General features: G+C 43.1%; 1 protein-coding gene across 4 annotated transcripts in view; it reads right to left on the reverse strand.

Annotated features, from left to right (window-relative positions):
- Nucleotides 1-13,324, reverse strand: part of gatad2b (GATA zinc finger domain containing 2B) — a 42,972-nt gene that overhangs the window by 20,405 nt on the left and 9,243 nt on the right. Inside the window, exons 1-4 of one of the 4 annotated variants that reach the window (XM_053675328.1) lie at nucleotides 10,678-12,678; nucleotides 10,455-10,575; nucleotides 9,803-9,917; nucleotides 9,136-9,403 (exon numbers count right to left, since the gene is read on the reverse strand). The exons of 1 other annotated variant lie outside the window; for it this stretch is intronic. In XM_053675328.1, the coding sequence (XP_053531303.1) occupies nucleotides 9,136-9,290 (155 nt within the window). In that variant the 5' untranslated portion in view covers nucleotides 9,291-9,403; nucleotides 9,803-9,917; nucleotides 10,455-10,575; nucleotides 10,678-12,678. Of the gene's footprint in view, nucleotides 1-9,135; nucleotides 9,404-9,802; nucleotides 9,918-10,454; nucleotides 10,576-10,677; nucleotides 12,679-13,324 lie in introns of those variants that run through there. 2 more of the 4 variants (XM_053675327.1, XM_053675326.1) reach the window with 2 other exon arrangements.

Raw genomic sequence — 13,324 nt, forward strand, 5'->3', positions numbered from 1 at the left:
AAATGCTGGCTACAGTACTTAGTATTTTTAGAGCTACACAAAAATAGTATTAACATCACAACCATGATTCTTTTCTTAATGTAATTTAATTCAGATCAGCAGTTGGGCAAGTGCCACTAGTCCCCCTTATTCACCGAGACCAAAGACCATAAAAAGGTATCACATGACCTCATGCACACACCTGAAGCACTACAAGTCTACAGAAGAAAAGCTGAGTGAATTTTAAAATGACCCACATGCCTGCTCGCAATGAGAAAGAACAAATGTGTCCTAAATAAATGTTTAATATTATGCAGAGTGTTGAATTCCCAATTATTTAACAAAACAAATGATGACTAAACGTATGACATGAATGAATGTGGTGAGTGAGTCATGGCTGCACATGCTGTCTCGCTCAAAACTTGCCAGTGATGTAGAACAACTAAGGCGCCGATTTTCATCAAAACCGTTTTTTTCACCAGATCTAGGCTACAGCAGTACAAATAAGCCGGTAAATCACTGGCTACGTTTACATGCACATCAAATTCATTTAAGGTCTATATTTGGGTTGCAGCCATATTCTGAAAACGATGTTCAGATGCCCACAGCCATCAGAATATTGCCATTACTAAATACCTAGCCGACAACTGAGCATCTGTTGGCACCCACAATTCCTTGCAGACTGAGCATGGGCATTGATCTCCTTGCAGTGGATTTTCCGAATAATGTGCTTCAAATTTCTGAGTAAAACAGGCATATTCCAGGGGTGGGAATCTGAATATGCCAATCAGACTGTGGCATTTACATGACACCAAATAATTAGAATACTGCCAAATTCTAATTACTACAACATTGATGTACATGTAAAGACAACTAATATTTCAAAATGCAGACCAAGTGCAGCTACTACAGTGTGTTATAGTAATACATTTATATATATTATACAAATATAAAAAGGTATAAAGAAATTTACTCATTAAATTTGAAATAGATGAAAGAATTTAATAAATACACATATTGCTCCTTTAATAAAAATTGGCCAAAAAAATCATGAATGAGGAGTTCCTTCCTTTTATTATATATATATATATATATATATATATATATATATATTACGTACACAAACAAATAAATATAAAATTGTTCTTTCATTAAGAATTGGGCAAGTCTATTGTTTTTAATCATTTATTTATTTTTTAAAATGTGTGCCAGCTGTGTTCTTCATCCTTGGTTGACTTCCACGATTCCTACACTCGAATGCCAAATATTTGTTTGACCAACTTTCTCCATTGCTGTATTTCTGAGCATTCTGAAACCATCCCAAAACAAAAACAAATCCAAAAGTCTAATTTTTTTGCTGACAAACCTCAGAACTTAACCTTCCAGATCTCCTTTACTATAGGAAACAAGGCTGCTTGCTGACTGCAGGATGGTCATGAAGTAGCACAAACAAGATGAATGCTCGCTGCTTATCAGGCTACTACTCGTGAGAGATTCTCAGCTAGGCTAATCAAGAATGCATGGTCATGAAGTGGAAAACAGAAGCAGGATGAAACTGCACCGGTCTCTAGTGCTGCATTCTATCAGGCAGTCATTAGCCTAAAATTGGACAAAACCACACCACATCATCCACAAGGGAGGAGATGCTCACAGGCCCAGGCCTAATTGAGCCACTCTGTGTGTGTGTGTGTGTGTGTGTGTGTGTGTGTGTGTGTTCCTGTGAAGCACATGAAAGGGAGATCATAAATAATCAAGTGTCTGTGAATCTGTGTATATACACAGGAGTCTGTTCAGGTTTGGCCACGTGTCACGTACAAGCGATCTAAATGATCATGTGTGTGTGTATGCTTGTCTCGAAGAGTTAGACACGCATGGGCGAGCCCTACGTGGCCAGAGGGAAGACAGAAACTCTCCCTCCTCCCCTTTTCTCCCTTACACACACACACACAAAGGGGGAAGTATAGAACAGTGGAGACTGAGTGGACACTGTGGGCTATTGTTGGTGGTGGAACCTCTTTATCTGTTTGATGCATTTGTATTCTGGTCCTAGCAGCTAGTATAAGGTAGGCCATTAACATTAGATCTGGTGGTGCACGCGCACACACACACACTCACTCTATAGCTCTAATTTAAGCCAAATCCATCATTACATTATAGTGAATAGAGTATAAAAAGAGTAAAACGCAGTACATAAATGCACATGCAGTCGTATAAGACGGGGGAAAAAAAAAAAAAAAAAGAAGAAAAAAGTACTCTTAGCATCCGTGTGTGCCAAAGATCCTGCATACTGACATCCTCATGGTGGAAGGAGGGAAAAAAAAAAAAAAAAAAGGGACTAAATTTAGAAACTCAGGCTACACTCATCCCTCACTTTAGATATCTTCACAGAAAAGGTGCTGTGCAGCCACATTTTTGCTACCCAAAGCACAAACAATATAAATCCACTCTTCAAAATGTACAACAGTGGGGGTTAAGCTCCAATTATACATCTTCAATGAGTTTTACAGGTACATATCTCCAGGTGAAAGAACCACCTCCGTTATGCATTTCTACTAGGGTTATGATGATGCTTGCCCATAATACAGCTTAAAACACAGTTCTACCTATTCCCGTCTAAACGTTCAGATTCTATCCGATCAAGTTCCTTACTAAGCGGTTCTAATCCCTTTCGTATCTGGCTGCGACACTCCCAATATTTTGCACCTCCCTCTACCCGGACTCCTCATACCGCGAAACTTTCAACGCGCAACACCCCTAGTTTGCACTTCGGAAGGTTTGTAGCTTTTTATTCAATCAGAGTGTGTGGTGTTCAGACATCGCTGTGGGATCTGCCTCGCAAGAAAAGAAGTTTCTAACACAAGAGTTGCAATGCTATGGTCATGTAATTCGTATCGCTATGTTGCATGTCAGACTACAGCGATGTTCCTTGATGCAATCATTACATTAAATTCCCAACAGAGGGAGCGAGCGAGAGAGCTCCTATCTAAATCTATGACAAACGATTGTGTATGTGAGGCGGCAACGGGTGCACTGCACCAACCCTACTGCAAGTCCTCAGGGGAGAGCAGTAATCACGCACAAACAAACGCTTTTTTGAGAGATGGCCGTGGGAGGGGGGGCATTCCAGGGTATCTAATATTAGTTCCAGCTCTAAAAAGTGCATGAGCTGTATTCTTCCTTCCCGCTGTAAGATATGACTAATGAGCAAGCATAGCATAGCCTCTTGCAGTCGGCGTGACCTTGCAATAACAAAGCAACTGGGTTGAGTGGACATGTCCATTAGATCTGAGACACCTTTCCAAAACTACCATCTATGCCAACGACAGACCACTTCCACAGAAACATTCCAAACTTTTACACACCCAGTCACGAAAGCTTAACATCGTGTGACCAGATCACGCAGGAGGCAAACCAATCAAACCGCTCGCCAAATGCGACGTCACAAACCCCCCTAAACGCCTGTACTGCTGCGAGAGAGCCAATCAGCTGGCGTGTTAATGAGAGCCCCTCGCTGCCAAACTGCACCCTGAAAGCAATTAAGCTCTGGGGAGCCACGTCTCACTGGTCTTAAAATGCCACATTGTACAGCCATCCCCAATTATAAATTAAACACGGCTGTAATTGGCCCCTTGATCACTTAATCATAGCTCGATTATCTCATTATTGCGCGTTCTATCGTTTTATCACTCACAGCCCTCCATATCTGCACTCTGATCGTGCTTGGTCTCTTGCCTGTCACGCTGCTGCAGCAGAATATCTGCAAGATCTACATTAGGTTCATTAACACAGACACACAAAGGGAACCGTGATCGCTATCCAAGAAGAACTCTTGGAAAAACAGTTCGACATAAAGCAACGCTCTCCTGCTTTTAGCAAAATATTATTCTTGCGTTCCACAAATACTGACTTAATGGTCGAGAGGGGTGAAAAAAATAGCTTGGCTATGTAATGCCATGCCATTACTCAATACCACCCACCTCGCATGCGAGAGAGAGAGCGAGAGAGAGAGCGAGAGAGAGAGAGAGAGAGAGAGAGAGAGAGATACACATGCAACCAACAATGGCAACAGCCAGCCAATGAAAAAGGCATTGCGCTGCGCGTCAGCATGAAAACTCTTCACGCACACCCCGGCCCCCCTCCTTTACATAATATAATGACTGTTTCAGTTCAGTCAGCTGCTACAAAAACCAGACTCTTTCTCCTCCCTTCCTCCTCCTGTGCATCTCCATGCACCCTGTACACTCACTCCCTCACCCCCCCAAGAAACCTGCACACGCGCAATCCAGCACACACACACTCACAGCGCCGGGCCCTTGGCCAACAAACGCAACAGCAGCCAGGGGGGATGAAAAGAAAGACAGAGAGAGAGAGAGAGAGAGAGAGAGAGAGAAACTGAGCAGGAAAGAAGGAGACTGAGGAGTCAAGATCCAGTCCTGATTAAAGAAGAGACTGAAGTTTGTGATATCAGTGTACCTACGGGGTGGGGGGGTTGGGTACACCAGGACAACAAAACAAAACCCTATTAGTAGTGCAGTCAGAACTTGTGCTCCTACACAGTCAGGCACCTAATTTTTTGCCCTTTGAGACACAAGTTACATCGCTATTGATACTACAGCATTGTATGTGTGTGACTATTAGTGTTGAGTGAGGATGCTACTGACCGCATAGCCACGGAGATCTTCATGTGCCTTTTTTTTTTTTTGCACAGAGGTCTTCATAGACCATACCAATATAAGGCTGTCTTTTGTGTCCTTAAGCCCCCCTTACCATTCCGTTTCAGCCGTGCCACAAGCCACAAAGCCAAAAGTCGCCCCTCCCTCGCTTTGCACCCCTCCTCCCCACACCCCCCACCCACCTTATTTCTTCCCTCACTGTGTTGTAAAAATAAACACACATGCTTGCTTTCTGGGGGCCCCTTTAAGGTACTGTCGAGTTGACTGCCCCCCCCCCCCATAGTCTGTGCATTTATGATGCAATGAGATTAAAAAAATAATAATAATAATTAAATAATAAAAGGAGGAGTATACCTACGAGGGGAGTGAGGATAAACAGTAATAATAAACTGAGGGCTGTGGATGGAAAAAAAGACGGAAAAGAAAATAGCGCAGTGCGCTCTCCTGACATACTACCCTGTCATAATGCCAAACCTTAATTCCCCTCATCTGCCCATCCCCCCTCCAGTATTGCGCTTTCTTTATGCGCACGCCACGGCTGCTTGTCGATCAGATCGCTGCGTGAACAAAGATGTCCTCCTCCCTCTGCCCTCTCTCCAAACGCCATCACACCCTGAAGACCCCGTAAACCTAGATTCATTCTCTCTCTCTCTCTCTCACACACACACACACACACACACACACACACACACACACACACACACACACACACACAGCGTGAAGGCTCCCAGTCTGACACTAAGACATAACAGATTTGGAAAGGTCGGTAAAAGCAGGCCAAACGCCAGCCGATGGGGTGTAATAATAATAAGGCCATTTGTGAGTGAATGGTGGAATCCACAGCTCATTTCACGCATGATCTGCATCATGACAATTCATTTGGCTGATGCAACCCCCCACCCCACCTCGCAAACCCGTGTGCTAATGGCATCACATCCCTCACATAGGGCAGCACGAGTGCACACAGAGCACAGCATCATTCAAAAAAACAAACAAAAAAAAATCTTGATTCGTTCACGCAAGAGCACCGGAGCATCTTCTTAATTTTCCAAACGTTCACTGCAATTCGTCCCAGGGCGCAGGGCTTATCACGAGTGTGCAGGGGTTGCCACCCCAGCCGTGTTGGCCTGTATCCCAAACGTGCCTGCGCTGATCCAGCCCGTCTGATCAGCCACCCGCTCAGTTGGCTAGATTAAGCCTTCCCCATTTGCGCCATCTGATGCAGAGCTTCGCAGATCTCAAAATGGCTTCTGCATCATTACTGAGGTGTGTGCTTAGAATAATGTGAGTAAGCATGCTAATAAGTTCTTAAGCACAGTTGCACGTTGAGCGGTGCTCACCAATAAGCAACAAACATGCAGCTTGAAGCTCTCAAATCCCCCGTGATTGAGTGCAGTCACACAATACTTTCCTTGACCTTAAATGTAAGGAGCATGATTTATTGCAAACAGAAGCCTTTGGCGCAGTAACCCAGTTTGAAGCTGCAAAGAGCAGGATTGGTACAGGGTCACACAGGGTAAGCACTACCAACACTGGAAAAGAAATATGATGGCTGGCGTTTCTGTTCAAGCTTTACACTGCTATGCTCTCCTGAGGATGTGTACAGGCTGGTGAGAAGGCAGGTGGGAAAGTTCAGAATTAAACCAGAAAAAAAAAAAAAAAAAAAAGTTTCTTTTAAAAAAAAGGAGTCTACCTCGCAAATGCGACCAATTTAAAAACAACCGGTCAGAAAAAGCTCGATTAGTATCGAGGAAAAAAAATGTAAGGGGAACCGAAATATCTTATTGAAATATTCAGTCTATCCCAGGGAACCCGGGGCACAAGACAGAGGCCACCCTCAACAGTGTGCCGACCCATCAGGGCACAATCGCATGCACATTCACACTACAGACAATTTGGAAATGCCAGTCAATGCATACAATGCATGTCTTTGGACTGCGGGAGCAAACCGGAGTACCCGGAGGAAACCCCGGAAGGACGGGAACAACATGCAAACTCTGTGCGCACACACGACAGAAACAGCATTCGAACCCCCAACCCTGGAGGAGCGAGGCAAGCGTGCTAACCACTAAGCCACCGTGCCCCCAACCAGTACCAGACTAAACAAGCGATAAAGATGAACCCCACAAAACTATACTACTATAGATAAGGACACATTAGATACCCTCTTCCATCTCTCATAATTCAAATGAAACGTTCAAGTTCAGGTTTGAAGCTTGAACATTCTCACAACTAACTTTCTGAAAGGGATAAGCGATTAAAATAAACTGCTGTCGTTAAATGGAAATGGTGGTGGATGGAATAATGGTGTAAAATGAAACACTGGTGCAAATTAGTCACCCATGCTGAGCAAAATGACAAAGGCTACTCACGTATTTGCTCTAAAAATAAGCAGACTGCTGAAAATAGCAAGCAGCCAGGTCACAGTTGAACCGTTCGCCCAATATCAGCCATTTCCCAGATAATGGATCTGATTGGCTACGGTCTACAAAAAGCGTTTAGGCCACTGGCTTCCAGACCATTCCGGCACAGAGATCCTCTAGCGTTTCCTAAAGGGATCTTATGATCACTAAACACTCCAGAATCACTGGATAGCTATACTGAAAACAAAATGTCCCAAACTGTGTCTCAGTGGCACATTTTTTCTTTTATTAGGATGCAGTAGGGTAACGTTTGATGTGAAATTAGCAGTTCCAACTTGAAGCTTTCCTTGGATTCAAGCATATAATCAAGATATTTACTACTAGGAGGCAGCATTATTAATTGTTGCTAAAAAATATGAAATATCTTGTGATTGGTTTCTGAAAATATTTACACACATTTTCATACTGTAACATGTTCGGTTTTCTGCTTCTCCTAAGTCCAGAATAACTGATGAACACTTGTTAAATAATGCCATCTTGAATTCTTATTTGGTCCAGTTAAAGATCTTATCCCTGTCTGGTCATTGCCTACTCACTACATTAGCATATAAAGTAGGCTAATGTTTTATCATGTATTCCATTGACTATTTTCTGCAAGCCAAATCTCGTTTGATTAATATTTATAAGATTTCCTTTTTTTCGTAATAATAATAATAATAATATCTAGTAAAAATATATAGTAAACAACTTCTGCTTGAGAGAAGAAAAACGTTGCTCTTTAACTGAGGTTCTGCTACTTCTGCAATCGATTGAGTCTTGATTACTTCAGCTTTACTTGGATTAGCAGGAACATGCTGCACCTGGATTGTGCTAAAGGAACACACTGTGTCTTGAGTGATCAGTCTGGCTAATTTAAGCGAGGTTGCATTGAATAAGTCTGGATTTTCTAAGCTCACTTTGTGAAATACCTCCCATGTATGGTGGTCTGAGTTGGTTTGGTGTGCTGACTGAAAGTTTTTGGAGACCACTGTTGTGTAGCTGAACTATTTCAATAGCTCCTAATTTAAGAACTAATTTGTCCTCGGTGTGAGCACTGACCCCACTCTCTGCACCCTCACCCATCCCCATTCAGCCATCCTCTGTGCCTCTTAACCTACACGGGGAGCCTGGAGCCTATCCCAGGGAACTTGGGGCACGACTCGCAGACATTTGTTTTTTCTTATTATTTGTTATGAGCATGAGTGACATGCTTGGTATTTACCAGAGTTCCAATGTAAGCTTTTTGTCAAGGAGTACTGGTTCTCCTAACTTATTCAATATTTGGAAAGCGTTAAAATACTCAATCTAGACACAAGGTGCAAGAACACAGGCAGAGTTTATGTCCTTGACATACCTGAACAGCAGAAAGTCTGGCTAATAGAAAATCCAATACAGCAATCACTTTTAAACTTGGTTACAAAAGAAGCAAAAAATTATTGCAGGATGTGGCCCAAAATATTATTAAGTCATATTGGTAGGCTGCACAGTTCAGAATCTAGTCTTGCACATGGTACTCAGTCCAAATTTTTGAGGATTATTATTTTTTTTTTTTGGAAAAGCAAGCAAACATGGCAAAACTCACATTGTGCTCATGACAGAATATAATATGCCAAAATTGCATCACATTTAAACTGAAGCAATTTTATATTTCACACCCCTAAATGCAGCCGTAATACCCTAGAAAAGACTTTAAAGATCAAGCTGGAAAACAAGCAATAAGCCTCAACTTTCAAGAAATTTCTGTTAGCAAAGACCTGGCATTAACAGGTCAGCATGGGAACTTAGGGGTGTGATGCTTTCTGAGATACTTTTCCCTCTAAATATGTAGCCACAGCATCCTAATCAATAAACAGCATCATTTCACACTAATGAGCTACACTGTAGTCACAATACTGGAGTCTGACTTTTCAGAGACCGAGCCTGGATAGACAAATTGCATTATCCTCACAGCTAATGTCCACAAAAACATTTCACTTTTGTTATACAGAGAAATGTGTAACAGGGAAAAAACATTTGATAAAGATTGTAATTATCATCAAGGGGGGCACAGTGACTTAGCGGTTAGCACGATTGCCTCGCACCTCTGGGTTTGGGGGTACGAATCTCGCCTCCGCCCTGTGTGCGTGGAGCTTGCATGTTCTCCCCGTGCTTCGGGGGTTCCCTCTGGGTACTCCGGTTTCCTCCCCCAGTCCAAAGACACGCGTTGTAGGCTGAATGGCATCTCCAAATTGTCCATGGTGTGAGAATGGGTGTGCGATTGTGCCCTGTGATGTGTTGGCACCCAGTCCAGGGTGTTCCCTGTCTTGTGTCCCGAGTTCCCTGGAATAGGTTCCAGGCTCCCCCAAGACCCTGTGAAGGATAAGTGGTATGGAAAATGGGTTAAAATGTTCACATTTTAGCTATACATCAACTACTTTAGATGGAACCAGACAAAACCACTAAAAAGACTGTTTAAGGTTCCTGACTGGCACAATAGAATAAACCTTCACACAATCGTCCAGAAGCGCGAGTTTGAATTCGGACGTTGCCACATCTATTGCTGGGAGTGCAAGGGAGCAAATCTGGCCATGCTCTCTGGGTGGGAGGGATGGCACACTTACTCTCCGTTCAATCACAGCATCACTGACTAATCGGGGGCATCTGGGAGCTTGTGTATGCGCAAGAGGTTAGATAGCACTTTCCTCTAAGCATGCTAGAATTTTGAACAAGGCCTTTTCCTGTTCCCACAGTGGTGATACCCTCACTTACCTTTCTGCGATTCAGATGTTATAATGACAGCGAGGCAGTGAGCTCCCTTGTGCTGTAGTCACCTCTATGAGCTCACTTTCACAGACAGCAGCACTCCAGCACGAGTGTGACCTCCCTGAGGGCGTGCAAAAGCAGAAATACGACTTCAGCAATGCACTTATGAGATCATGAGGCAGCCAATGCTACATTCACAGCTCCAGGGGAGAGGGACAAGTGATGAACACCACTGCACTCAGAACTGATGCCGGGCCTGTCTGACCAGTAACCCGTCTTTCATCACATTTTAAGACCAGCTGTTATACTGATCTGTGAAAAAAGTAAGACTGCAGTGTACAAAATTATATAATGTACACACACAAAAACATATGATTCCAATTTTAAGAAACCCCGAGTCAGGCAGTGAAGTTTTTCAAAGACTATTGAGGAATCTGGGAAAGACTCACATTTTAAAATATGCCTAAATCCTAAGCGTGTAGAGTATGCATATAAAAACCCGGTGAATGGGACCTGCGTTCTATTAACGACTGCCTGCACCTCAATGGAATGCTAAAAATAAGCAAAGCGTGTGAGGGTGAGAACAGCTCAGCCCCATTCTTCACAGTAACATAAAAGCGCCATAATCAGTCACTAAAATCTGATAAAAAGGGATTACCAGTATTCACAAATATACTGGAACGCTGAAGCAGGGAGGAAAAGAAAAAAACCATGCGCTTCTTAGAAATAAGAAAAACCATCTTGCTGTATCCTCTCAGAACGGCTGCTGACTGTCCTGCCTGCAAATCACAAGTCCCATCAGTGAACAATTATCAATTAAAAGGGAGGTTATCTAAACCAGATGAGTCAGACAGCGGTGTTCTTTCTTTCTTAACAGTTACCTGAAATCAAGCTAGTACACAGAATTGGTAAGAAGGAGCACCAAGGACACTGAATGACATGTTTTAAGAACACTAATCACTTAATGCTGCTGAGAACCGAAACAAAGCTCATTGGTTTCTCCTCTAATTGGACCATGGACCTGACCAGCCCACGTATTCTTCTACTGTTACTGTTTAAATCGCTCCAAGGGAGGGGCTACAAGAAACGGGACCAGAAATCGCACACGGCCAGTTTTCTGACACTAATTAGGCCAATTAAGAGGAAGGCATCCTCAGCAAGAGAGTTGTAATTGGTCGCCTTCCAATTTATAGGAGTTGGGAATAACAGAATGCGGGTTTACACGTGCTTTACGACTGCAAATGCATGATACAGGTCTTCACCCAAAATATCACCGACCACAGACCCACACATCTGCGTACATGTAAAACACAAGGAAATAGAAATATGGTACGATCCTTGCGGTCTAAACGAGCAAATCTGCCTCCCAGCATGAACGTACGCCGTGTTCGATGCACCTAGACATGAGCAGTGTCTCCTGCACATGCTCATTCAGCCACAACACTTAAGACCCCGATCTTCATTAAACAAGACAACAGCTCATTGTGTCCGTTGCCATGACAACAGGCCCTTCTATTTTTACGCCATGCCACTAATCAATTCTTCTTCTGCTGTCGCCCGAGGGAGGGAGTGGATGTTTGGGAGAAGGGTGGAGGAGACGGGCCAAAAGGGGAGGAAGGCTGTGTGGGGGGTGAAGTTCAAGACAAAGAAGCACTAGAATGAGAGTAAAACAGACAGAGAAAGGCACAAGTGAGTTTCTGTAAGGGAATGCTTGAGAGAGAACCCCCCCACCCCCCTCCCCAGTTCTAAGCAGAGCAAATAGGGAAGCCCTTCTAGACACATGGACAGCAGGTACATGAGGATGCAGAACACGTCCTGTACATCCTACTCAGCTCCGAACAGACTCAGCAGTCTTGCATAACCTAATATTCAAATTAATTTTCATTTATGCGGTTTCAATATGACACTGTTGCTGTGGTTCGTCTGGGTGTATGTCGGGTGCCAAAAGGACAGAGGCCACTGCTGTTCTGTCCGACTTTCATATCCGACTCTGCTGTTTCGCATTTTCATCACTGACTGGACGGTCTCCTCGAGATAAAACGTGAATGAATGAAAAGACTCTGAACATGGCAACAAGAACAAGAGAAATTGCTGAAGAAAATAAAGTGAATGTACAGACAAAAGTGAACGATGTCCAGCAGACGTTTTACCGCACTGAAGGACAAATATCCAAAGCCGTTTTGAACACCTCTGCCATGCTTCCACGTCACGAAGATGCTTGAAGGTGCACTCAATGGAAGGACACTTTAAAAAAACAAGATGATTTAAAAGACTTGGGGACTGAAATACTACAAGCTTCAAGCAAAGAGTCTAGATGGGACTCTGAATCAGCATACTCCGATCTCTGGAGTATGCACTGATGCTCATAATGAAACCATAAAAATGCTACAGCAAACATATGTGGAGAAAACGATTGATGCAAGTAGAGCACAGAATTTTGCACCAGATTAGGCCGAGTTATTGTATACAGTATAGTAGCTGCTATAGTACATTTTAACTGATACAAGGTAATGAACCAGAATGAGTCTCCCTAAAATTTGAGCTCTACGTGCATGCAAAACACTGCATCAATAATGTATCTGGCTTTGTACCTTGTTGTGCAGTTGAAAATTAGACTGCTGCTCCTTTAAATAAAAAAAAGAAAAGGCAGTGAGTCACAATATGTTTTTTTTTTTTTTTTTTTTTTTTTTTTTAAAAACGCAGGATACCCAATGGAGTCAGAATGCGAGAGAGCCAGTCTAAGCCGGTTTGTAACCTCGGGGTATGGAATTATCTCTTAATATGTAGCCGTTAGTGGTCAGGACATCAGACGAAGACAGAGAAAAAGAGGGAGAGGGAGAGAGAGAGAGAGAAAGGGAGAAAAGAAGAAGAAGAAGAAAAAAAAAGAGAACGGGAGGGAAGGGGCATGAGAGTAAGGGGAGGGGCATGAAGCTCCTGTGCTTTCAGGGCAGTAAGAGGAAAATGTACTTCTTACAAGACGCTGAATCTAAAACCTGGCACCTTGACAAGAAGGCTCATTGCGGAACTTCAGACCACAGGGTGGGGCATACGTTGTTTAAACAAAAAAAAAGGGGGGGGGGGGGGAGAAAAAAAAATGCTGGAACTTGAGCCATCTGGAGAGAGTGAGGTAGCACAGAGATTCTAAAATGGGGCTGATCTGGGTAAGCGGGAAGGAGACTATGCTGAAGGAAACAAAGAAATCGAGCAAGAACCAGCAAATGCAATTAAGCATATGAAATGACACACAAGCAATCTAATCTGAATGTGTATCCTATTAATCAAAAGCACAGAATGAGTGCAGACAGTCTAAAACCGTACTCGCGCACACACACTCACACTTAATGGAGCCAGTGCTTTAATAAGTTGAGCAGAAATCTGTTAAGGAACCCTTGCGAACATGAAAGTAACAAGGTTTAACAGACATGCTGGAAAATGAAAATGAACTGCATGGGAGGATACGCAGAGTTTGGTTGCGTTACACCTTCCAGAAAGCTTAAAAATAGATTATTCAATCGGGAATTAAAAAAA

This window comes from Ictalurus punctatus, chromosome 24, assembly GCF_001660625.3.
Source record: "Ictalurus punctatus breed USDA103 chromosome 24, Coco_2.0, whole genome shotgun sequence".
NCBI lineage: Eukaryota > Metazoa > Chordata > Actinopteri > Siluriformes > Ictaluridae > Ictalurus > Ictalurus punctatus.